The sequence below is a fragment of the Varanus komodoensis genome, unplaced genomic scaffold (assembly GCF_004798865.1).
Source record: "Varanus komodoensis strain SLA01 unplaced genomic scaffold, ASM479886v1 scaffold4, whole genome shotgun sequence".
Lineage (NCBI taxonomy): Eukaryota > Metazoa > Chordata > Lepidosauria > Squamata > Varanidae > Varanus > Varanus komodoensis.
Genome location: NW_025335941.1, coordinates 24,382,348 through 24,409,219, shown reverse-complemented (window position 1 = coordinate 24,409,219; position 26,872 = coordinate 24,382,348). Strand labels below are relative to the sequence as shown.

Below are 26,872 nucleotides of genomic sequence, written 5' to 3'. Positions count from 1 at the left end.
AGTTCTTAATATTAGTGGGATTGCAAAGGGCTATATTTATGGTTGGGCATCTATGCATGTAGGTCCATTTGCACATCTTCCCTCTCCCATAAAGCACTCTGGTAGGCAGTGTTGGTAAATGTTTCTTTGTCAAATTCTTCTTCCTCCTCTTCTAGGATGTGTCTGGAATGCCAGGCCTTTGTTTTCCAGTAACAGGAGGAGGAGGTGGATTTGATTATCGATTGGCTATGGCAATTCCTGATAAATGGATTCAGGTCAGAATATGATTTCTTTTTCTCTTTGCATGTTTCCATTTGTACAGTTAAATATTTAGAGCATTATCAGTGTCTCAGTACTCAAGGGTCTGGACATTTCATGTTGGATTATTAAATTTTTGTGGTCACCACTGACCCTTCTGCTCCCCAGGTCTCCTATACATATTGGAAAAAATAGGAGGGTGTCACCTAGGGTGTTTGCATATAATGTTAGGCTTTGTTTCACCAAAGCTCAGTGCAACATATGACTAATTATTTTTGCAATAATATTTGATTGCTTGGCTTTTATTATCATGGTTTTGTGAGCTGAATTTTGATAATCCTTCCAGAAAGCTTAATTCCTAACAAAATGGAGATTAAAAATGTATCTGTTCTGCACATGAAGTAGGGCAAGGATTTTATGACACATTAATTGCATATTTATAAATCTGACTTAAGGACAGCTAGACTTACTTCCCTGTAAGCTTGCCAATGTCATACTCTGGTGATAAAAAATAAAACTAAAAATTTGTGGGAGGGTTGTTTGTTTTTGTTTAGAATAATAGTACGCTAAGTTACTCTAAGAGTGTGTATAATGCTTTTCTACACATAGAAAATAATATGTGTAAAGGAAAATTATTTCAGCAGATGTTTGGGTCCGTCAGTTACACAGTTGCAAGTAGATCCCCCACATTTTTTGTGTGAATTGGCATTGATAAGTGGAATCATTAGCATGTTGTCAGCTGCGGTCTTAATATTTGCCAAATACAAAGTCCATATTCCAGAGCACAATTCACTATTCTAGAACCCAAAGACCATATTACTTAAATTTTGCAATAATTTGTTTTTAGGGATTTTAAAATTATTACATCTCTGCAAATTTTTATGAGCAGTCTGGTAGTGCAAAGCTTTCACTGCATGCAGAAACCCATGTTTTTTCTTGTGCACATGTCAAATCTACTGCTTTGTTTTCACTTGCACAAGCCATTGTACAAACTTGTTTACAAGTTAATACGTTATTGTACCACATGTTGCTTGCACTTTTTGTTCTGCTAGGGTCTAGCCTCTAGAGCTTGCTCAGCAGCTGATGGAACATGTAGTCACTAGTGCAGCAACACTGTCACTTCCACTTCTTTTGTACATTGAATACAGCCCTGAATTTCCTGGAATTAGAATTATTCCTAGTCCAGGCATAAGTGCCCACAACCTTCCAAAGCTAGTTCCTTCCAGTGCTGCTGTGTGTACATCTAGTTTAAGAAGGTAGGAAGCAGAATTATAGAGGATCCATAGAACAGCATGAATAGTGGGAAACCATGTGATGCAGAAAGATCACTAGACTTTTCAATAAGTAGTCTTTTGGGTATACTTTTATGTGGACTGTCATAAATGAAATACTGATATGAATTCAGTAAATGCTGCTGATAGTTAGAATGTGTGTGTGTGTCGTTTAAAAGGAATTCTGCCCTGTATTTTATACTGATTGAAACATTACTAGCAACAGTTAAGTGCTTTATCACAATTTTGACCAAATGAGATTTGGTTGTGTAGATGGCATTTAATATTATCCAAATAAAGTTTGCTGCACATAGATTTGCTCCACATAGATTAGCAGTGTGAAAATAAAAAAATGTATTTTCATTTTGACATGGTCTGATAACAGATGAGTCTGTTTTTGGTTATTAATTTTTAACTTGCTCCAAGCATTTCCTAGATAGCATACCACACAGTAAAATACCCAGTTAAAAACTACAGAAATAACTTATTTTAAGGTCCAGCTAGAGCCAATACAATAATCAGGGGGTTATGCACTATTGCATAACAAGGAACAGGAAGGTTTAGTAGTGAAATTGCTATATTTAGTCAGCAGTTAAAATGATGGCAAACAGCCCTCAATGTTTTTACATAAGTATAGAGAAAATCAATTTAAATAACACTGTCATGCATAGTTATTAATCAGACATTGGCAGTGGTTTTGGCAGAAAAATAAAATACAGGCTTTCCAAAATTGTGTGTTATTCTGAAATTGAGACAGGAATCCCATTTGGGACATCAAAAGCATACTTTTACCCTTTCAGATCTTCTGAAAGTCTCAGAATTTCAGTGTTTATTTTTACAATTGAGAGGGAAAAGATTGGAAGGAAAAAATGACACGTATACTAATAACACAAGCAATTTTGAATAATTCCTTTTTATTTTTCAGATAATTAAGGAACTTAAGGATGAAGACTGGGATATGGGAAATATAGTCTTCACGCTAACAAACAGGAGATATGGAGAGAAATATATTGCATATGCAGAGAGCCATGACCAGGTATAATAACATACGTTGACCATTTTCCTCTGCCGGAGACAGGAATCTCCTTGCCTTTGCAGTTCTGCAGCCACTTCACTCTGGATAGTTGTGTCTCTCCAGTCCTAGTCCAGCCTCTTAGCTATTGCACCACTTGCTCTCTCATGACATGTGTTCAACTAATAAAGTAAACAGTTTGTTCACCTAAGAAGTATGTATGAATGTATAAAAAGGCAGGTATCTTTTTGGCACGACTTAGATATGTGTTTTAGTTTATTGTTATGCTTCGGAGAATTACTGAATCTGCCACAATAACATAGAAAATAAAGTTTAATGCCAATTGCCAGTTTCTCATAAATTAAAGCTATTTTTTTAACTCAAGAACTTAAAAAAAACTATTTGAGAAATTTTATTTATCTGCCCTGAAATCTTTAAAGGTGTTATCATATTTTATGTCCTTCATATTAACTTTAAGGTAGTCTCTTTACCTTATCTAGAACATGTCATTGATTTGTATCCTAAGATACAAAGATCCTAAGATGCAATAACATTTAGAAAATTTCTTTCCCCACCTCCTCATGTATTTATCAACATAGGCACTTGTTGGTGATAAGACCTTGGCATTTCGTCTGATGGATGCAGAGATGTATAATTATATGAGTGTTCTTTCACCTCTTACTCCAATTATTGATCGAGGCATGCAGCTTCATAAAATGATTCGCCTCATTACTCATGCACTTGGAGGAGAGGGTTATCTCAACTTCATGGGTAAGTCATTCTGAATCTCAGGCTCTGATTTTCTTTCATGATGACATTGAACAGATCCATACTGCATTGGCTTTGCTCTAACCCCACTGACAGCAACGGAAATGTTATCCAGGATTAACTTGAGTCCCACCGATTTCAAGGGGACCAAAGTATGAGTTATCATACAACTCTATGCATGCATACTCAGAAGTGTTGTTGCTGCTGCTGCTATGTACTGTTAAGTTGACACTGACCTGTGGAGAATGAATGAATGAATGTCCTCCAGAATGCCCTACCTTTCACAGCTTTGCTCAGCTTCTGTAAACTCAAGGCTGCGACGTTCTTTATGGAATGGATCCATCTCATATTTGGTATTTCTCCTCTTCTTCTGCCCTCAGCTTTCCCTAGCAATATTGTCTTCTACACTCTTGGCTTCTCAAGATGTACTCTTGATAAAACATCAGTTTCATATTATTTTTTCCTTCCGGGAAGAAAACAGCTTTTGGTTTTGTCTTCTTTTGTTTTGTTTTGTTTTGATGTGGGACCCATTTATTTGTGTCTCTGTTGGTCCAGGCTATTCCACCAGCTCTTCCCATCTCAACACAAATAGAGGATGCTAAGAAACCATAACAATTACCCAACAGTCATAAACATTATCACATAATTTCCTAGTTAAAATCCTTTTCTTGGAATATAACTAGCTGGAAGGCTTGCCATCATGGTAATGACTTGATCAAATCCCTGTTTAACTTTGATCTGGTTGTCCTTTAAGAAGCATAGCTTACAACTGGGGAAATGTGTCTGCTGGTAAGGTATACAACCTGGTTTAACCCAGTCAGAAAAATCAAAGATTAAGGGAAGAGCAATCAGTGGCTTTGTAAACTTCATTAAATAAAGACTTAGGTTGGGAAGGATAAAGGGTTATAAATGTTGATTCCCCACCACCTTCAATTGTGTAGTAATCAAGCCAAGTACTCCATGCTCAATTGTAATTGTGGTAAACATCTATATTCCCCCAGTAAATTCTCAGTATTATCTCCAGATGTGTGCTGTCCTTTGGAAAGATGGTGGAGCAATTAAAATATAAATTTCCGAATGGCATCATAACTGTGGTGAGTGATCTTAACACTAGAATTGGATCAACACTTGCAAAATTGAATTGCGGGTGATGAAGCAGGTTGGGAGATGGCTAGAGCGTAGGTGGAGGAAATCACGGGATGAATCTGACCAAACACACTTGAGAGTCCATTATCGGGCCTATGCTCTGGCGGTGAGGGCGGCAAAAAAGAGGGTTTTTTCCATTTCCATTGCCTCCTCAAAATGCCGTCCAGCGGAGCTTTTTCGAGTGGTGCAAGGCCTGGTTCGTCCAAGTCCTAAGAAAGATCTGGTTCCACCCTCAAAGGCCCGCTGTGACGACTTTGCCATGCATTTCATGGAGAAAATCGCTCAGATTCGTCACGAGCTAGACACCACTAGTGAATCAGAGGTTTCTGGGGAGACACCAATGCTGCCGTCTGATCCAGAATTATTGGATGAATTTCAGTTATTGCGGCCCGATGATGCGGACAAGGTGCTTGGACGAGTACATCCCACCACTTGCCTATTGGACCCTTGCCTGTCTTGGTTAATAAATAACGCCAAGCACGGGATTGGTATCTGGATCTTGGAAGTGGTTAACGCTTCTCTGAGGGAGGGTCGGGTGCCTGCCCCTTTAAAGGAGGCGGTAGTCCGACCGGTCCTGAAGAAGGCGTCACTGGATCCAGAGATGGCCACTAATTATAGACCAGTGGCCAACATCCCGTTTCTGGGCAAGGTGTCAGAGCGGGTGGTGGCGGGACAACTCCAAGCTCTCTTGGATGAAACTGATTATCTGGACCCATTTCAGTCCGGCTTCAGACCCGGGTACGGTACTGAATCTGCCTTGGTCGCCCTGTACGATGACCTGTGCAGGGAGAAGGACAGGGGGAGTGAGTCCCTGTTGGTTCTCCTGGACCTCTCAGCAGCTTTCGATACCATTGACCATGGTATCCTTCTGGATAGGCTAGTGGGATTGGGGGTTGGAGGCATTGCTTTGCAGTGGTTCCGCTCCTATCTCAATGGCCAGAAGGTGGTGCTGGGGGACTATGGCTCTACACCATGGCAGCTATGCCATGGAGTACCACAGGGCTCCATTTTGTCCCCTTTGCTGTTTAACATCTACATGAAACCACTGGGAGAGGTCATCAGGAGGTGTGGGCTGTGGAATCATCAGTACGCTGATGATACCCAGCTCTACCTCTCGTTTTCAACTAATCCAGGTGAGGCAGTGGCTGTACTGAACCGGTGCCTGGCCGAGGTAATGGGCTGGATGAGGGCCAATAAACTGAAGCTCAATCCAGACAAGACGGAGGTCCTGTTGGTTGGCGGATCGGGCTTCGGAGAGGGTGAATTGAACCTAGTCCTGAATGGGGTTGCATTCCCTCTTAGGGACAAGGTCCGCAGCCTGGAAGCTTAGGTGACAGCAGTGGCGAGGAGTACTTTCCTTCAGCTTCGGCTGATTCATCAGCTGTGCCCCTACCTGGAGTATGACTGCCTGGCGACAGTGACACACGCGCTGGTGACTTCGCGCCTTGACTTCTGTAACGTGCTTTACGTGGGGCTACCCTTGAAGACTGTCCAGATACTTCAGTTGGTTCAAAATAGAGCTGCCAGGCTGCTGACAGGGACTGGGCGTTATGTTCACATGACTCCAGTCCTCCGTCAGCTTCACTGGCTTCCCATTGAAGTCCAGGCCAAATTCAACGTGTTGGTGATGACCTATAAAGCCCTAAACGGCTTGGGTCCTGGTTACCTGAAGGAGCGCTTACATCCATATACGCCGGCCCGCCCCTTGAGATCTGCGGGAGAGGCCCTTCTCCGGGAACCCTCCATGAAAGAAATTAGGAGGGTAGGTACTCGGAGGAGGGCTTTCTCTGCAGTGGCGCCCAATCTATGGAATGCGCTCCCCAGAGAGGTCCACCTGGCGCCGTCGTTATTTGTTTTTCGGCACCAGGTGAAGACCTTTTTATTTAAGCGTCATTTTAATTGTTAATATTATTTGCTTATTTTATCTGGCCAGGGCGACTTATTTTATATTATTATTTCTTGTACTTTAATTTTATGTTGTGAGCCACCCGGAGGCTTCAGCGAATGGGGCGGCATAGAAATGTTTTAATAAATAAATAAATAAATAAATAAATAAATCGGTAGAGTGGTAGGAACTCCAGAATGAGCTTTATGAGATGTATTGCTGTATTACTAGTGAAAAGAAAGTAAATAAAGCAGACAGAATTGCTGGGATTAATATTCTCAACCAGAGCCTAGGATCAAGTGACTCCAGATTTCTTTATCCCTCCATATATTTTACTAATAAGGTGGGCAGTGTTAATTATTTGTGGACAAAATGTCCATCTGTTCTGGGATATTACATAAAGTATTACATAATATAAAAGTTCCATGATTTGATGCTGTATGTTGAGTGTCCAGGACACTCAAATTTCTCAAATGAGAAAGCAAATGAGAAAGGTATATGATTTTTCAGAGCAGGGAGTTGACACAAACTTTGCTTAAACTTAGGCAAAGATTAAAAAACAGTTACAGCCAAGAAAGCTAACTGTTGTGCCAAGTGCTAGGCAGATTTGGAATTGGAGGCCAACAGCAAAAGTTCAACACACTTTTGGCAGCTAGTATCTGGAAAACTAAGGGAATAACATCCATGAGGTATTTGTATCTGCTTCATTTTTGACTCCAGGCCAAATTCTCCCACAATATTTGTTTCTAATTTGTTTCCTCCTTTGGCATTCCAGTCACCTATTAGCATATTTTTGGCTTGTTATCAGTTTCCTCTTGGATACCTTCGTAAGTTTTGATTTTCTTTTCCAGCATCTATTGTTGGAGCATAGACTTGCATAATGGTTGTGTTGATAGGTTTTTCAAGAATTCTGACGGATATGATTTAGTTGAACTTGGCATAATAGCCCCTTACTGCCTGTGCTACATTTTGCCTCAATATTAATTCTTCTGAGTTTGTAATTTGCAGAGTAAAAGACTGACTGAAAATGTCCCATTCCAGTCCACATGCCCATGGCAAGTAATGCAGTGTTTAACAAATCTGGTTCCTGGTTTATGGTTTCCAGTTTTCCTGGATTCATATATCTTACATCCCATGTTCAAATTCTATGTGTTCTGCAGTGTCAGACTTTCCTTTTGTCTCCTTGTGTATCAGTTTCCACATTTCCCTTCTGCTTTGATCTTTTGAGTATGAGCATCACTGCCATTGTTCCTGAAAAATCCTTCAACAGTGTGGCCAATTAGTACTGCTGCCCAGTAGCTGTCCTTCAGAAATTTCTCTGCCTCCATTACCATTGACGATGCACATTCTCTTCTACTGTGACCATTACTCAGGAGAAGGATGGATGCATCTAAGTCTGATGTATTGGCTTTGACCATTCCTCTTTGGACCATTCCAACTGGTAGACCTATCTAATGAGAGGGTCTGGCCTCCTAGAGCATTCCTCCTAGAGTGTAGCTTCCGCATGTCTGGGGCAACTTTCAGGAAGCAACAAACTCTCTTTTCACACTTCGTCAAGCCTGGAGTCTATGCTCACCTTATTAAATGCCCCCTAAGGTAAAAATGAATGAATTTCCGTTTGTCGTCCTCAACCTGCTGAGGATAAGCTCCCACAATTTTTGTTGCAGATGAGGTAGAAAATGAGGTCATTCTACTGGACTGCTGTATTCTATCTTCAGTATGCGTGTGGGAAAACAAGTAGTGATTGATAGGTTTTTTCACTTGTAGAGGTACCCCAATAATGCTGTAGAGTGTTGTGTTCTGTTGTGTTTCATTTTGGGGAGAGACTTTTTTTTAATGAAAGCACCTGTGATCCTATTACACAGAAGGCTAGGTAGTAGACCAACATAAGTAGTAACTGGGCCACTCTTGTCTCAATCCAGTTATAGACTGGAGGAACAGTGCTATTTATTTATTATATTTATAGCCCAATATTTTCCTGTAAGGAACCCAAGGCAGCTCACATAATCTTTCTCTCCATTTTAATTTCACAACTCTGTGAGGTAGGTTTTCTTGTGAGTGTGTGACTGAGCCAAAGTCACCCAGTGAGCTTCATGGCTGAGCATGGACTTTAATCTGAATCTCTTATATATCTCTTGCATAACCCAAAATCTTCAGTAAAAGGACTTGTGACTTTATACCTTGCAACATTAGCAAAATTAGTAACACCAAGCTGAGAACCATACTTAGAACCCTTTGCACAGTAACACCATAATATGTCCATTTTTCCACATCTGCATTCTCGTCTTATCAGACTTACTGAAAAACAACCACATAAAAGTTTCCATTGAAACTATACTATACACTGACCCTAGAAAATCCTAGCATGTTTGCTGCTTAAGTGAATTAAGAATGGACAGAGCAAGGAGCCAAGCTGATATAACTGGTGTTCTTATTTTCTCCAAACACCAGTTGGGGAAACTCTTACTGAACAGATATTGGCTGATACTGAACAATGTTTTCTACAAGGCCAGGTTCAAGAACAACTACCCCCATCTTGCACCCTCTGTTAGCTACAAGGATGCAGAATTATTTCCAATAATGTTCTTGTTGCTCCTGTCACTATAAATAAATAAATCTTGTTACTATATAGTCTGTCACTGCTGTCACTTTCAATATATAACAAGATACATCAGTGATATTAACAAATACTCAGTTGTTTCCTGAATTATGGACGTTCAGTTTTTCTCCTATTAAAATATAGTGTCTTATTACTTATTTTGACAATAAAGCAATACTTAATTTACTAGTACCACCTGATTTACCACAACATTATAAGTATACATGTAAATATTTTTATGTTTAACCATATTGTTAGATTTTGTGGTGATAAGAACAACAAAAAGACTTGGGAAAGATGGGACTGTATAGTGTTTTATTTTTTAAAAAACTGTAAAATATTAATATATTAAGTACTTGTGCAAGATGCTATTTTGTATGCATAATTATGTTGATGAATAGCTTGGAGATATTTTTATTTATAGTCATGCACTACTGCTACCACTAGAACTTTGACAAATAAATGATGGAATAATATTAAAACAAAATGGATTGGAAATGAAATACATATGTTTATCCCTGTAGAAAAATAAAAGTTAATACATTTGTATGCAGGAGGTAGACAAAGCAATGTAAAGCAATTCAATTTTCACAAATGCTGAGCAAACCTGAGAAGATCCTGGGAAAACGTGGCATATGGAAAATTTAGATATTTAAAGTAAATGTCTGCTCTTCATCCTTCTGTCATAGCAAACCAAATAGAATCTCTTATTTCCAAAGCTTGTTTTATTTATTTAATTACTCATATTTAAATCCCATATTTTATCCCTCAAGGAAATCAAGGTGTCTTACATAATCCTTCTCTTCTTGATCTTATCCTCACAAAGACCCTGTGAGGTAGGATAGGCTGAGATTCAGTGACTGGCCCAAATTTATCCAGTGAGCTTTGTTGCCAAATGGGGACTAGAACCTAGATCTTCCAGGTCCCCAGTCCAACACTCTAACCCCTACACAATGCTGGCTATACTTAACCTAAAAAGTAGCATCGAGATGGTGACTTCTCTTCCTTCCCACTGGTCCCCTTCTTCTGCCAGATAAGGCTAACTAATTTTCCTTGGTTGCAGTCCTCTGATCATATCCATAAGCACCCAAACTCAGAGGCTGATAAGCATCCAGAGTTGGAGAAACAGTGGAATGCTGCTCCTCTCTTTCTGCATTTTTTTCCTGACAGTCTTTTGTATCCATCTAGCTGGGATATTTCAGAGGGAGAGGACAGGAGGCTACAGCAGCTTCAGGATATATGCCCCTTTTTTCCCTCAGTGAGGTTGTAAAGCAGCCAGTGCCATTTTTTCTTGGCAGCTGTGAAGTGAAGCAGAGGCAGAGCTCCAATTCCCAGTTTGTGAGAATGCATCCATATTGTGACATGACTTCAAGTCAATAGATCCACAGGAGCACCACCTGGAGCAAGTCTGATTGTGCATCACGCTGGATTGTATCATTGTCTGTGATTATATGTACAGATACATTGCATAGTTGATCAATTCAGAACCATGTTTATATTTTATATAGAATTAGTATACCTGTTCAAATTCACAGAATGCCAGGCAGTGCCTCAAAGATACTTGATAGCCTGACCTAGATGTTTTCAGCTCCATGGTGAGGAAATACACCCTGGACTTTTGCCATATTGAAATGTCTCCTTTATAAGCATCATATGACCAGAACTTCAAAGTTAGTTACAGTTTGTAACATGAATGAGATCAGAAAAGCCTCGCTGTCTCTTTCCATTTGAATAGGATACATGAAAAATGTAATTAACATCCATTCTGGTGAATAATATTCTGTGCTCCTTTGCCCTTAATTTCAGGCCTTCTCCTCCTATATACCAACATAAAGGTTTTACACTCCATTATTTCACTGAGATCCAAAACTGTGACCTTCTAAAGGCAGGTTTACTGTTTTTGCCTTTCTGAGCAATGAAGGAGGGATGCTCAAACAGATGCCAAGATGGAAAGTACAGCCTGATTCAAGCAGTACAACCATTTGCACAACACAAAATTGAGGCTGCTACAAGTTTTACTCAGGCTTTCTTCTTTTTAAACATAAACAAATATGTAAAGTCCCCAGATAGATATGACCAGCCCTGATGAGCTTCTACTCCTGAAAGCTCAATAATTTTCTCCGTAGTTTTTATTCAGAGAACTCTATTGACTTACACTATATTACTATTACATGGGCAATGTTAAAATGGTATGATAAATGGTGTATTTTGCAATGTAACAGATCTGAAGGAGGACATGTTTAGCAATAGGAGTCCTGATGAATAATTTCATTCTTTTCATACCTTGCAATAGCAGAAAATGCAAAGGATTCATGCTGGGACTTGTTTCCTTTGGAATCAAAAGATTTTTAGTCTTGGCACATTTAAAATAAACAAGGCCACAATTTTGCTGCCTGAACAAATGATTAAGGATCTATTTAAACATACACACACACACACACACACACACAGAGTAGAATAAAGAAGTTTCCCCAATATATTTTATGGGTGGAAAAGTGCAGAACAGAAACTATGATTATATTTTATACTGCTCATTAGAAAGAGTATGTAAATACCAATATTTTATAAAACCTATCACAAGAAGTGCTCCTGCGGTGTTAGTGAAATCACATTTCTTCTCTCTTTCTCTCTCTCTCTCTCTCTCTCGCTCTCGCTCTCGCTCTCTCACACACACACACACACACACACACAGAGGGGGGGCATTTATTATGTAAAATGAAGCACAGGATTCATTGGTCAGAGAATACACAAATCATGCTTTCTATAGGGCTGACCTTCATAAGGGTGGTTATAGAAGTGAAAAGCTTATTATAAAAGTAAATCATGAAGACTTCCTGTTGCATAGCAAACAATTCAAGGAGCATGTGATGCCCTTAATGTGGGGTTCACGTTACCAATTCAGAGGCAATATTCTAGAAATGGCTCCCTGCCAATAATGCTTAGGTGTGTAAAGGTTATAAACCAAAATGAGAGAATGTTAAAGCTAGGAAGAGGTTTCTGATTTATTCTGAGTATTACAGATAGATTGCCTTTCAGCTGGTGCATTCTTTTCTACTTGTCTTACATTGGGGAATAAGGCACTCGGAAGAAGGAGTGTTCTTCCAAGGCAGAAGCAATGCTTTGATAGATATAATATTGCTTTCACACATTAAACATATTTCTGATTTAGGCCAAAATGTTCAGTTGTTAATACTCTAATGAAGATTGTAACATTAAATAAATTTAAAAATCAGTTATTCCTATTTTCTGAGATAGGGCTCAACAAAGTATGATTGCCTTTGAGTATGTTGATTTTCATACTAGCAACAAAACATTATGAGCTGCATTGTTATAGCTACAATATTATTGTTTTACTAATATCCAGTGCTTTTTGTGTAAGAAAAAGGGTGCCAGAACTCATGAAATTACTTACTTTTCACACGTAGTCAATCATTGTACACACACCCACACACATCAGTTGTGTAATGAAACATAATGGTCACCACCCACAGTAAGCACTCAGTGCGCAACCACACAACCAATCACAAGCCGAGCAGCGCCACAAGCCAAGCAGCGCCATCACAACCAGCACGGATGAAGTACGCATGCATTGGATTTGACACACAAGCAGCCCGCATGCACCATTTTAATGATTTTGCCACCGACCTGCTACTCTCAACAGGGCAATTCAAATCCATGTGGACCAAACATCAAATTTTCAAAAGTTCCTTTTAAAACTTGGAAAATCTGTCGAAAAAAGGTGCCGGAATTCCATTCTGGTGCATTCTATGGCAAAAAAGCACTGCTAATATCCTTATATTAACTGTTCTGTATTATGTCAAAAATGTTTAGACAGTGCTGCTTCAGTGTGCAACCCTATGCATGTTCACTTGCAAATGAGTCTCACAGAGTTCAGTGGGACTTAGTCCCAAGAAATGTGCTTTATGATTTCATGGCAAGGCAAACAAGACTATTTAGCTACACTGTGATAAATTTTGTAAGTTTTCTCTTATACTGAACGACTCTTTTACCTACTAACCACCTGAATTTTTATAGCTGTGAAACTGTCTGAACATAGCTTGTAATTTTCCAGTCTTTCCCTTTGGGTCATTTCAAACTGGTTACACTGTATTTCCAGTATGGAGGTCAAATATATCACCTGTAGTAACGAAGCAAGTACATAGGCTTAGATTCAGATTAAGGCTGAAATCCAACACCTCTTTATGTGAGGGCAAGCACACCGAACTCAAGGAGACTTATTTCTTAGTAGACATCATTCTTATTATTTTCATTTCTGTATTTTGTCATAGCCAAAGCTACCTGGTCAGTTTAAAACAAAGCATACAAGCAAAACAATCAAATACAGTACAACTGTCATAAAATCAAAGCAGCATAGAAATGAATTCAAAATTGATAAAATGTACAGACTGATCAGTGTGATGTAGTACCCACACAGTAATTTATCTCACAGAATAACTGAGGCTGGAACACATTTTCCTGACATATTATCTTTCTTTATGCAGTGTTTGCATGTGTGTGTGTGTGCGGGCGGAGAGGGGGTTATGGGAGAACATTTGGACTCTGAGTTTCCATATAAACTTTGAGGTGCTAAAGTCCACACACAATTTTACCATCTCAATTAGAACTATGCTGTAATCACACAGTAGTAAGTTAAATAGCATCAGTTCTAATACAGGTACTTGAGGGACCTCACCATTTATTTTCTCCTATAATATAAACTTAATTAGAGTGTTGATCTGCCACATAGTACTTTCTATTTTTTAACTAAATGTAGAGTTTATAGTTAGTATGTTCAGACAATGCTACGCTTTGCAGACACGTTTTGCCAAGTAGTGACATTTTTTGCAGAAGGAATTTCAAGGAAACTGGCAAAGTTTTTAACTAAATATAATCTCTTAATGCATGGTTTTTCCTCCCACTACTGTCATTTTAGAGATATATTAAATCATAATTTGGTTTCATATCAAATGGCAGTGGGCGGAGATAAAAATCTAATACTTTTATATACCTAACTTGCTACTTTGTTAATCTTTTCTCCAATGCCTTACTTACTGGTGGTTTCTTTTCCTATTCTGTATCTTCCCGTACTTTTATACACCTCCTTTTCGAAGCAAGTCCAATTGAATTAAATGGGTCTCATTCCCATATATATGTGTATAAGAGCACATCCTTCAGCATTTGATCTTTCTCTGCTGAGGTTGTGAAAGTACAAGAGTTATTGCAATAGTAAGCAGCAGAACTAACTTCACCCTGCCCCCTGCCCCCACCCAAAGACCCCAAACAGAGGGAATGTCTGGGTTTTAAAGATCTTCACCAGCTTCCAGTTTGTTCCCAAGCACAATTCAGAGTTTTGACATTTAAAGTCCTAAATGGTGTGGTGCTAAGCTTTATGAATCTGTCTTACCAGTTGAGATCATTTAAGGTCCCTCCAATATATGTTCCGCAGCATGCAAAGTCATGCCCTTCTAAGCTTTTAGGAGTGGGTTAACATGACACAAGGGTTCTGCTTTTGTTATGGCAAGTGTGTGGGTTTGTGGGCGGGGGTGCGGTTCTGCCTTTATAAGTCTCAACGTTCTATTGCTTATAGAAATGATATATTTTGAACAGCCTGAAACTGAACATTCATGATCTATTTGATGAGGTCTCTGTTCCAAATTAAACATCGAGCTAGGAAAAATTGCCACGCACACAGCATGGCAAAAACACTTAAAATTACACACATATCCTCTGAACTTGCAATGATATCTTGCTATAGTAAAAGACCAGATCCACAATCAGTTATTGTTATGTCCCCACAGCTAACTGTTACAGGGTGCTAAGTATAACCAAAATTTTCTTTGTAGCATCTGTAAGCTTTTTATAATGTAGGTGTATTATATATTGGTAGTTTTTAAGACTGCAGAAACTGATGCTATAATGGTGACCAAATGTGAAACCATTCTCTTGTCCATCAGAATCTCATTCTAGTTCTGAAGGTTTTTATATGTTATATGCAACAGCTGCCCAGACAGAGACTGAAGAAAGGCAGGGATAGCACTGAAATATTTTCACATGCCTACCTTCCTTTAGCAATGGAGCAGCTGTAAAGGTGGGGGAGCAGGAATGTGTGGATAAGAGAACTACAGACGGATCAAAGTAAGGTATTCCTTCCAATTTTCCTTGCAAAGGATGGCTCCTCAGTACTGTCTGTGTCTGACTTCCTAATGTTAGCATTTGTCTCCCGGCTCTTTAAATTAATTAATTAATTAATTAATTAATTAATTAAAATGTGTTTTAAGGCTGATGATAGTTCAAGAGACATCCAGATTTTAAAAGGGTGCATAGTTTCAATTATTTAATGCTATACAGATGATATAATTTCAGCTTTTCTCACCCTTTTTATTGCTTGAAGTTGCTGTTTGTATTAAGAATGTAAAAAAGAAACAATGATTGTTTCTTTGTTCAATGAGCCATTAAATATGTAACAATCTAGAATATGTAATAGAAGCACTCTTACTGTAGTTAACTTGATTGCTATAAATTTATTCAAAATATTATCAGTTTATGTAATTATGGTGTACTTTAAAAGCTATGTTTTATAAATCAGCTATTCTAAAGCATCTCATAAGGGGGAAAAGCAGATTGCAATGAAACACATTTTATTATGTATAAGCATTTTCTTTTTGAGTCTCTGAAGTGAGTCTTTATAACAAGTTTATAAAATGGTTTTGTATGCATTACTGACTTTGCTCATAATGGACGCTGAAGGGGGGAAAGCAATTTATTTCCTGTATTTCAAGCACAAAACACTTTCCAAGGAAGGTTTCTAGTCTAGGTTCTGATCCCATCTCTTTTTTGTTTGTTTGTTTGTTTGGTTGGTTCAGAAGTAGTATTTTCCAAATGCCTAACTTTTCATTTCTGTTGTAAGTGCTCTTACTAATATCTTGAGATTCTAGGATAGTAGATATGTCCAAATCAGGCAAAGATGATACTATATCCAGTAAGTGTAAAGAAAGACATTGGAATATGCAGTTGTGATCACAGATTATTTAATCTAGTGGCAATGCATCTCTTCACTCCTTTACTCTGTGCCAAAATTCATATATCTGTTTTTGAGCAAGAATGATGCATCAGTCACCCACAACTGACAGAGATTATGCATTAGTCACTTATACCCAAAGAAACAAAATTAGCAGCATAATTCTTACCATTTTATTTACGTATAATTAGGAAAATGATTGAAAATAAAACTGCCAGTATCATACTTCCTTTATACAAATCTATTGTGTGACTACACTCAGATACTCTATCTAGTTTTGATCATCACAGCCAAAAAAAGAATATTGTTAATTTGGAAAAAAAATGCAAAATGGTGTGTGTTTGTGACATGGAGAAAACTAAGGGTCTGGAGCCACTTCTTTATGAGGAAAAGCTAGAACATCTGAGATTGCTTACCTTAAAACAAGAGTCGATAAACAGAGAGATTATGGATCTTTACAAAATCATGCATGGTGTGTAGAGAGTGATTTTTTTTCCTTCTCACTGTTCCATAGTACTAGAACCTAGGCTTATCCCACAAAGTGGGATTTCAACCATGGAAAATTCAAGACAGATGAATGTAAGAACTTCTTCACATACTGCATACTTAAACTGTGGAGCTGACTACCACAACATGGAGCAATGGCCAAACATTTGGATGGCTTTAGAAAGGATTAGACAAACTAAGGGAGAGTAAGGAGATCACTGATGATTAGTCATGATTGCTGAGTGCTATCGCTAGTATTAGAGTCAGTATACATATTGTCACACTCCCGCACCCTGTTCTGCTAGGTGAGGCATTTCAGTGGTTCCAGCCCAAGATGGTGAACATCTGAGGCTTGTGGCATTTCTTTAATAAAGGCCTGAGTTCAAGGTAAGAATTTACAGCATTCACCATCCAACAGTTCCCTGTCTTCTCAGCTGCCCAGGGATTTTTCTCCAGGAACCCAAGTCAGATTTCTTCTTTTAATCATACTCTCTAGCCTGATTCCCTGTTAATCCCTGAGGCCAAGTAGGAAAAAAAATCACCAGTTCAAAGAAACGGAGGAGTGTCTAGGTAAAAGAGAATCCTGAAAAATTTTGTAATCACAGACTTTGAGTTACAAGGGATTCCTGAAAAGTAATTAAGCTAACCCCAGGCACATAACAATAGATGCAGCAGTGCTGGAAGGGTGCCATGGCACTCATACCCTACTTATAAATTTCCTGAGATTGGCTGAGCCACTGTATGAAAGGATTGCTGAATTGACAGACCTTTGGTATGATACAGCATAAGTTTTCTTAAGTTCTTATGTTTTTAAAAGTAAGCTGCTCTGAGTTTAATGGGGCGTACTGTCTACTAAATATGGTTACTGTTTGCAGGCCACTCAAGTTGACCTTTCCGTAATAGAGAAATATTCACCTATTTCTTCTTGAAGAGGCAGGAAAATAAATTATTTCTTCTTGCCTTTAGGAAAAGTAAGTTTGTCTGAAGTTATCATAAAATTCTGTAATTATCACTGTCTCCATCTATTTTAGTCTTGGAGCATTGTTTCTTTGATGAGATCCAATGAAGTCTATAAGGGGTTGGCATGAAAGGCAGACAGGCTATTTGTAGCTGAAGGAACAGCATCGACAGCCTATATGTTATCAGATCAGGTTTGGGTACTTGGTTACAAAATCCCAAATAGGTCAGAACTAGGTATGTAACCTGACCTGCCCATTGGGTGCTGTGAAAATCAGGAGAGATCCTCTTGGTGATGCACATGATTTCAGAGATAGAGTCCATGGTAGCACAGAACCGCCTTTAGTGTTGTAGCTTTCACTGTCTACCACTTCAGGTTAAGCACCACAACCCCAGAAAGGTTGGTGCCTACTGAGAAAATACTTTTTCCAACAAGCATTCCCAGGAAAGCAATTTTGTCTTCTATATACAGTAATAATATGCAGTATTTTTTGTACTGCATTGCTTTGTACATTCTTTCGAGTTCTATTTAATGTAAACATTTCACAAAAATAAATTATACTGGCATCATAGAAAGTGTCCTCATTCTTGACTGCTCAGAGACCTGCAGCCTAAATTCATATGCTGATGAAACTTAGGCTTTCCTTTTAACTATTTGCGGTTCTCAGTAGGTTGCAGTTTGTATGTGCTTGCTGGGTGCTCAGCCGCTCATCTGCCCGAGTACTGCATGCCATTCTCCTCTATAGAATAACTTCTATGCATTCCAATGACAAACAAGACAATTAGCAGAGTGCTGAATGACATCCAGGCTACGTGTTCTGGTCCTTTTCCTATTTACTCCGCATGGGGCAACAACATAAAGAGCTAGATCAACTTGAAAATGAAACAACTGCTTAGTGAAGAAGTGTTCAGAGTTTAAAATTAGGCTTTATTGTAAAGCCTAATTTAGGGTGACTGAAGTAGGAATGAAACATTGCTTTCATGCCATTGTCCTGTTGTATCAAGCTTTGCTTTATTGTTACAGTTGCCTAAGCAGGAGTCAGCAATTTTGTACTTGGTCAGTCTTTCTCCAAACTGCATTCTATTTGGCGTTTAGGAATTGCTCCTCCCCAGCTGAGTGTACCTTTTTAAAGAAGGCTAGTTTTCACAGCAGTGTGATTTCCCAGTGTTGGTCTGGGTGCTGTATTTTTAAAGAGAGTACAATGGCTAAAGAGACAGTAGATCTGTACATACCTGGCTTTTAATTTTAGGAGAGGGGTGGTACAGAAATGGGTATAGCCAAATACATTTAAATGGAATCTGTATTTAATTGTAGAGAAGGAAATTATACATGGGCCATCTGCTCCACTGGCAAAACTTTATAATGATTGGGCCTGTTGCCACGCTTATTGCTATAACTTTTTATAGCAGTTTCTTTTCATGAATAGAGCTTCACTTGGTAATTTTTCCTCCCACTTCAAGGTGAAATATTGTCATTTGAACTCACAAAAAGGCTAATTTTATCACAGCAGAGATTTTGATCAAAAGAAAACCAAATCATTCTACTTCTGATTTCCTCCTACTCTCATTTTATTTCTGTATTTATATGAAAATAGGTTGGCCTTTGTATATTCTGTTTTGTTTTCTTAATGAAGAAAGTACTACTAGTAGTGCATTAATATACAGAAATAAGTATATTTGCATGGGAAATATGAAAGCCCATCCCAAAGCATTTCATGTTTGTTGCTGAATAATCATAAAAGGCTTGATGTCTTATCATCAGGCACATTAGGTCACAGTGATTTTGACTTATTCAAGATGTACATAAATCTATAAGGAAAGATCAGAAATGTAGCGCTGACTGACAGGGAACATGAGGGAAAAGGTCGCTAAGAGAGATGACATGGATTTTGAGATCCAGCCACAACAGCTAAAAAAATTGTAAAGGAGTATGCTTAATCTCAAGGGACTTACCTTCTGTCCAATAGTTTTCTTTAATCACATCTTCATTTATGTATTAAATAATTTTCATGTAACTGAGGGTGAGTTATGGTGTGCAACTTCCTTGGAATCATTTATACATTCGGCTGTCAGCCCAGGGTTGTTATAACCATACTGAAATTTAAAGAAGCATTGAATAAGCTGTGTCTGCCCAATTAGCTTGTTCATCTGCTCCCTTCAGACATAATCTTCTACTGTCAGCCAAATGTGCAAGGGACTGTGGCTAGGATGGCTGTATGAGGTCATTTCATCCAAAATCACTTTGAAGGCAGAAATCACACATGTTTTTCATAATTAAAATGTCTTATAGTGAATGTATGTTGTATGAAAAAAATCTGTTGATAGTATGCTTCATTTACAGAATGCATATTTCATTTTAATATCAGTTTACAATGTCTAAAGACTACACAGATTCAGATATCACATGGCTTTGACCTTCCTTTTCTAATTTTGGAGAAGATGATTTGAATATTTTCCATACCTGGAATATTTACATACAATGTGACCTTGGAAAAACTTTGAGATGTGTCAGTTTCATAATTGAAGTAGCCGGAGCTTACCTTTTGAATGTATCAAATATTTAACAACCATTGTTAGCTTCTAACTTTTGCCAGATATCAGTCAGAGTAAATAAGGTCAAGTCTATAATTTGTTGCTGTTAGAAGCCTGGTCCAAAGCTACAGAAGAGCACAATCTTCTTAATGGTGCTAACCAGATTGTAGTATAGTTTTGCTAGAAAGTCTTTATGTGGCACCTGAATTTTATTCTCTCGCTTAGTATCATGCATAACATACTTGTGAACTTTAATGGTACGTAATCTTTGCATGCTTCCTCCATGTGGACTGGAACCCTGCAGTGGTTACCTGCAGATTCATTTGATCGCATGGTACCTGGAATGCAGTGATAGGCATACATGGAAGTGTCGAGGGATTGGGTCAAGCCCCTTCACAAATTCAAATTGAAAACCTAATAAATACTGCATATAAAATTTGCATTGTAATTGTAGGCTGTTTTCATTGGAAAGTGGAATATATGTTCTTTATTTGCATTTTTGTGTTACTTTTATTCCAGGGAGTTCAAGGGCATAAATATGGTTTCTTCCCTCCTCATTTTTCATTGCACCAACTCTGTGAGGTATGTTAGACTGAAAAATAGGTGACCTATCCAAGGGCATTCAGTGACCTTCATAGCTGAACCTGGTCTCCACAAGGCTAGTCTAACCACTACACCATTGTAGCATAAAAATTAGGGTCAATGTTGTACAGGAAATAGGTTATGTAATAGCAGACACAAAACTGTGTTCCCATATGTCGGACAGAGCACAACATTTTCCCAAGTTTGGTTGGTGACACTAGAAATAGAGTTTAAGAGTCTTCCATCCATATGGTGTTTGGAAAACAAATTGCTTCAATCTATCTTTAGTCTTTGAAGTGTGCCTGATTATATAAAATGTGGAGAATGGACTAATGTCACTTAACAGTACTGCATCTTGTGACTTGTCAGAACACATTAGTGTTCTTTCTTCAAAGTATTTTCTTGTCAGCGATATTGAAGAAATAAGATAAAAGGGTTGGTATCGTACAAAAAAGCATTCACTATACCAGAATTGCCTTCAGATATAGTATGCAATAAATGTTCTCTTAGTCCTTATGTAAAATAGTTGATACACTATCTCAGTATCCTTGGTTGAAACCGTATGAGTTTATTTTCAAATTCACCTTTTCTTGGACACATCTCCCCACCTTCTTTTGTCCTTTATATTTTCACACTTGGAACTGACTTCTTTTTTCATGTTTTTCCTCGGCTTCTCCCATGCAACTGTGCATAGTAAGAGATAGATGGATACATATTTTTCCTGTTTAAAATACATTGTGTGTCTGTGTATAGTCACAATAATATCAGTGGCTTTTTTTGTTTGCTTGTTTGTTTGTTTTTCGGCTAAGCTTTCACAGTCTAGGGTCCAGGTAGTTCCTTTAGACATCTCCCAAGGCGTATATATCCCTCCCCTCATTATTTTTTAATTTTTTTTTATTCTTGGAATACCTGACCTCCATTATAGTTTTTAATAAAATGCAAACTCCAGTGCCTCCTTTGATACATAGGCTTCTCTGTGCAGTTTTCAGCTGATTAATTCTGACTGTAATGTGATGGATTGTCCTGGGGGGTGGGGGAGATGGAGTGCAGGACAGAGTATAGATATTCTCAGCTGCTCTGAAACCTTCCTGCAGAGTATCAGAATGAAGCTTACAAATCACCATTGGTCCATGGACCACAGAAAAGAACCTAAAACATGTATCTGTTCATGGCTTTCTGCATCTAGCTGCTGCTCCAGGAAAAACGATAAAGAGCAATCCAAAATCGTTACTTTCTACCTTACTTTTCTTTGCAGCTGTTATTTTGAAACAACTTCAAAGTAACAAGCTTTGCTTTAAAACAAAAGAGGTAAAGAAAGCATAATGCAACTTCTCCTGTAGTTTGTATATATTGCTGTGCCTTTTAAATTCCTGAAAGCAGATATAATAGCATTTTCACAGCATGTGTGAGTTTTTCTTCCTGAAATAAATTTTGACAATATGACACATTGGAAGGAACAGAATGGGATGTCCAGCTTCATCTCATATCCATACAATATGGGTCATTTGATGTGGTTATAGATATTGTTTTGTTGAATTTATATTTAGAAATCTCATTATATGCTCCTTTTATAGTCTTTTTAGATGGAGTAATACCTGTGGAGTGTAATTGCATATAAACAATTTTCTGTCACTGCAGTATTTTTGAACTTAGTATTTGATAAAATTAAGTTGCACTTGAAATCTGGATTTATTTCCTTGTACATTTCCCACAGTCTCTTTTACAGATGGTTAATAACCCTTCTATAGTACAATATTCACCCTAAAGCAATAGGGATGATTTGACCAAGCATCTTCCTTTAGTGTCAATAGCAAGCATTTATTTTTATCATACTACTCTATACTAGAAACGTATGTCATCTAACTTTGAATATCCATACATAATTATTTAGTGTCTGACTTGTAAATTCTTTTGCTGAGAGGTAAGAATACAATAAAAATTTAAATGCCTTTTTGCTAAGGGTTGAAATTGATGTAGTTCTTGAAAAAGAATACATCTCCTGCTGAAAGGTAAGAGAACTGCACTTGGGCAATTTTCATTTGCTCAGGAAGATAAATGTGCTCCTCAGATAAATTCTCTAGGAAGAATTCTATACCAGAAATGGAAAAAATAATTTCCCCCTTTTTTCATTCTAAAAGGCATAACATCAAGACCAGAGCCTGCTGTGTGTTGTAATTTGTAGCTAACATTCCCGAGTAAGTGATTTCACCATTGGCTTGAATGGAGGAAACCCATCTATGTGTGTGGATTGCTTTGCCGGAAGTGTTGCTTGAATGTGTCATAGCTTTGCTCCTTGAGGGAGCAGGAGACTGTATACTTTCCTTGCTTAAGATCCCAGAGTTAGTCCCTGGTACACCCAGCTAAAAGGATATGTTTGCTGCTCATGTGATGTGGAAGATCTCTGCCTGAGACCCAGGAGAGACACTGCCAGTCAGAACAGGCCATAACACACATAACATGTGTGTGCTTTGTTAGCCTTCCCCATCCTGGCACCTTCCACGTGTGCTTGACTACAACTCTCTTCACCCCCAGTAATCACATCCAGTAGCCATGCTCTTTTAGACACATAGAAACAGAGTGAGTCAGAAGGGGTCTCCCAGGCCATCTAGTCTAACCTCCGGCACCAGCCGGCTCCGCTCACGACATGTCAAGCATAGCTGAAGGATGCTTGCTTGGGAAAGGCTAGTCTCCACCTGTACCACATTGGAGTGGCTCATTTTTTCTTCATTGATGAGGCCATGAAAGTGAATGTACCTACATTAAATAGACAGTGATACGTTTGCCAGAAGATTTCATTTGTTTTTTTTTTGTTTTTTAATTACAAAAACACTGCAGTCCATGCTGGTCATCCTGCAAAACAGTTACATGTTAAAATGACTTCTTGTTATCACTGTGACACCATTTTACAGATTAATGTTTGCTGATAGTATTTGGGGATTTTAAAGGTTTCCATTCACTTTCACTCTGAATGTATTCACTCTGGGTATATCTCAATATATGAGTGTACAAAAAGGACAAGTGTCCTGACTAGAATCACTTTCATTACTTTATTCAAATATATAATTGCCTCCACCATGTTGGGATCAACACTATGAAAGGAAAGATGGGTTATTTTCACATCATTGCCCTTGTGCCCTTTATTTCATGTACAACACCTGTGTGCACATAAATGCAGATCCCTTCTTATACCTTTTCTTACTGAACCCAATAAGAGCTGATGCTTGTTCATGGCTTTGTCTCTGCCCCTATTCCATCAATGACAAGATTTACAACACCCTGATCTTGGCATAGATAATGATCACCTATGTTCCAGACCCCCCAGATGGCCTATCCATAGAATGCTACATATTCTACCATTTCCATGCTCAAAAGTATACCAAGACCTTACACACGCAAGACCACAATTATACATGTGCGACATTCTTACTATACACATAAGGAACTTGCTATATCATAATAATTGGAAGAATTCCCAAAAGTCATATCCGCAGAAAGTAGTTTGATTTTTGAACTGTCTGTCCAGCATAATCTTATGTATATTTACTGAAAAATAAGTTCCATTGTGTTCACTGGTGCTTACTTACTCCCAGGAAAATACGCATATGATGGCAACTATAGTAATCAGTTGAGCTTGTAGTACAAACATTAACTGGTAAAGTTTTCCTCCAAAGACCTGTAAAATACACTTAGTTGTTTGTTTGAACAGTGATCACATTTGAGTAGCATGTTTTCATTAAGAATTTGGATATTGCAGTGAAGTCCAACTGTGTGTTGATTTAAAAAAAAATCATGGCATCTGGGAGACATTCACCCACAACCCTTACTTATTAAAAAAAAGTCCATATATTAATAAGGTTGAAATCATATGTGAAATATCTTTGGAATTGACTTAAAATTGTTATGTGGCTCTGTTGTAAAGAGAATTTTGCCTACTAAATTTAAATAATAATCTTTCAACATCTATATGAGTGAATATAGAATAAGGATGTGCTGGAGCAGGGATTCCCAACCAGGGGTGCCCACATCCCCAGGGGGTATGAGATGGCATTTCAGGAGGTGCAACAAAGAGGAAGGCTATGTCACAATTTGCCAAATTTGGTGAATTGCAACTTTTTATTGCAAACACTTCTTCCAATAATAAAATTATTTATTACTTTTTGTTTGTATTTGGATTCAGTTCTCTTTGGTCAATCAAGACAAAATCTAGGAATCACTTGAATCCACAGGCAGACTTGCAGATGGCAATAAGCAGGAAAATTCCACATTTTGACAAAATCTTGTATAAAAAGCAGGAGTAAAGAAGCCATTGAATTTAATGTTCACAACTGGGATTGTTTTTTTTTTCTAATTGGTCACCTTATGGGTCTAATTGGTCATTTTGTTAACCCGCAGTACTATATGTGGTTCAACTGGTGGATAAAAAAATTAGAAATTTGACTTCTTCAACTTCAACTGTGATAGTACTTTTGTAGAGTGTATGAACATAAATTGAATTTCTATGTCTCACTGTGCTAGAGAGAAGGTACCCTCTAGGAAACAGGATCACTGAAAGCAATGGCTTTCAGAAGAATTTAAACAATGCAGATTTGGCTTAGTGGTGAAGAATAAGAATGTAACTCAGAATCCCTGTGATACCAGAACATTGGCCACATGTGCTCTTGACGCCTGTAGAGCTGCACTCCATAAAGCAACACATCATTTATTTACCAATCAATATTTCCATATGTGGATTTTGGATCAGTGGACAATAAAAGATAAGAAATGAAATAATATGTTAAAAACAAAATCAGTAAAGCTATAGCTGATTAGATCTGAAAGGCTTCCTGAAATCAGTACATTGTTGACACCTGCCTGACCTCCAGAGACAGGGATTTTCAGAGAAATGCTACACTGAAAGTTCTTTTCAGGGTCCAGCAGATCCAAGAAGGTCATAGGACCATAAGGAACCATTGGAGATGTACTATCTAGTGACCTCAGTGACTGGACAGGTTGGTAGGGGAGAAGCCTCAGGCATCCTAGTTCCAAGCTTTTTAGTACCTTCTATGATAGTGCCCAAACCCACCCCAGTAATTAAACCTATCCCTGTAGCAAACAGGCAGCCTGTGTAGTTCCCTCATCAAAAGAACTGCATGCTGAAAAGTCATTCTAACAACAGCCGGGCTTCCTCAGTACCAGGTTCCAGACCAGCCTTATGGGCAGCTTCACATTGCAGTAAGCCAGTCCTGACATTACTTGCACTTGTATTGCTATGGTCAAGTTATCCCTGTAGGAAAGGTTGTAGCTGTCTCCTGGAATTTCATCTGGAAATCAAGTGTTTCCATTATGCTCAAGTTTCAAATTGTGAACTATAAAGATAAGATTTCCCCAACTCCAAAGATGCTGGATTTTTTCATGAAGTCTGTATATTTCTTATACAATAAACCAGTTTCCTTGAAACACTTTGGGGAAAATGAATTCTCCCAGTTTGGGAAACAACTATAATCCTAGTATAGAGAGCCTGATATACTTCTTGGATCTTCTTTCTAATGTATTTTCTGTTGGCATAAGCTTTTAAAGCAGTAGTAAACTCTATTTATCAACAAGCATGTATCTCTTCTTGTCAGTTTTGAAATAAGTATGAAGTATTGTGCTATATAAAATGCTGAATTCAGTAGTTGCTTCATGTCTGAGGGTTTTGTTAGAATTTTTGTAACAGCATAAGAATAAGGATATAAATTATCCTGGTTCATAATTTTGAATGTCTGTTGCTTCATGAATATTAATGTATTCATGAAGCTTGACATCTGTCACTTGGGATGTTCAAAAGTTTTCTTTTTATTCTTTATTTTAAAATGACAAATGTTAATGACTCTTTTTAGAGCCAACTAGTCTAGAGAAGTTTGCAAGAATATCTTGACACAGTTGTTTTGCACATTTTTGCACCAGGTTGTGAAGCTCCCAGATAGCTTTTGTTGCTTGTCAATTTTGACACCTATTTCAGCCTTCTTTGTAGTATAATTAAGTATCTGGTGGATCCCCAGGCTATATAGACATGCTGATGGCATTTCTAGATGAATTGCTCCCTCAGATCAGTGAAGTTAACTGCGTGCCTGAAGGACTATATGATTAGAAAAACAAAAAACAATGAAAATCCATTTGATTTTTTGAATTGTAATGATTTGTATAGTCAGCACAATGGTTCATTATTTATAAAACTCAGAATAGGTCCTGCTTGCTCTAATCAAGTAGAAAGGTGATATGGGTTGAATCATCCTGCCTTAAAATATACCCAGCCTATGCTGGATATCCTATGCTATCCTAGGAAACCAGAGCTAAGAACCATTTTAGATTTAAAGATCTTCAGCACATTCCTGAAGAATTCCCATATTCTAAATGGAAA

General features: G+C 38.0%; 1 protein-coding gene across 3 annotated transcripts in view; it reads left to right on the top strand.

The window, feature by feature from the left end:
• GBE1 (1,4-alpha-glucan branching enzyme 1) overlaps positions 1 to 26,872 on the top strand; it is a 184,265-nt gene that overhangs the window by 107,066 nt on the left and 50,327 nt on the right. For all 3 annotated transcript variants that reach the window (XM_044441828.1, XM_044441827.1, XM_044441826.1), the window contains exons 10-12: positions 156 to 254; positions 2,434 to 2,544; positions 3,120 to 3,291. In XM_044441828.1, coding sequence (XP_044297763.1) covers positions 156 to 254; positions 2,434 to 2,544; positions 3,120 to 3,291 — 382 coding nt within the window. The remainder of the gene's footprint in view (positions 1 to 155; positions 255 to 2,433; positions 2,545 to 3,119; positions 3,292 to 26,872) is intronic.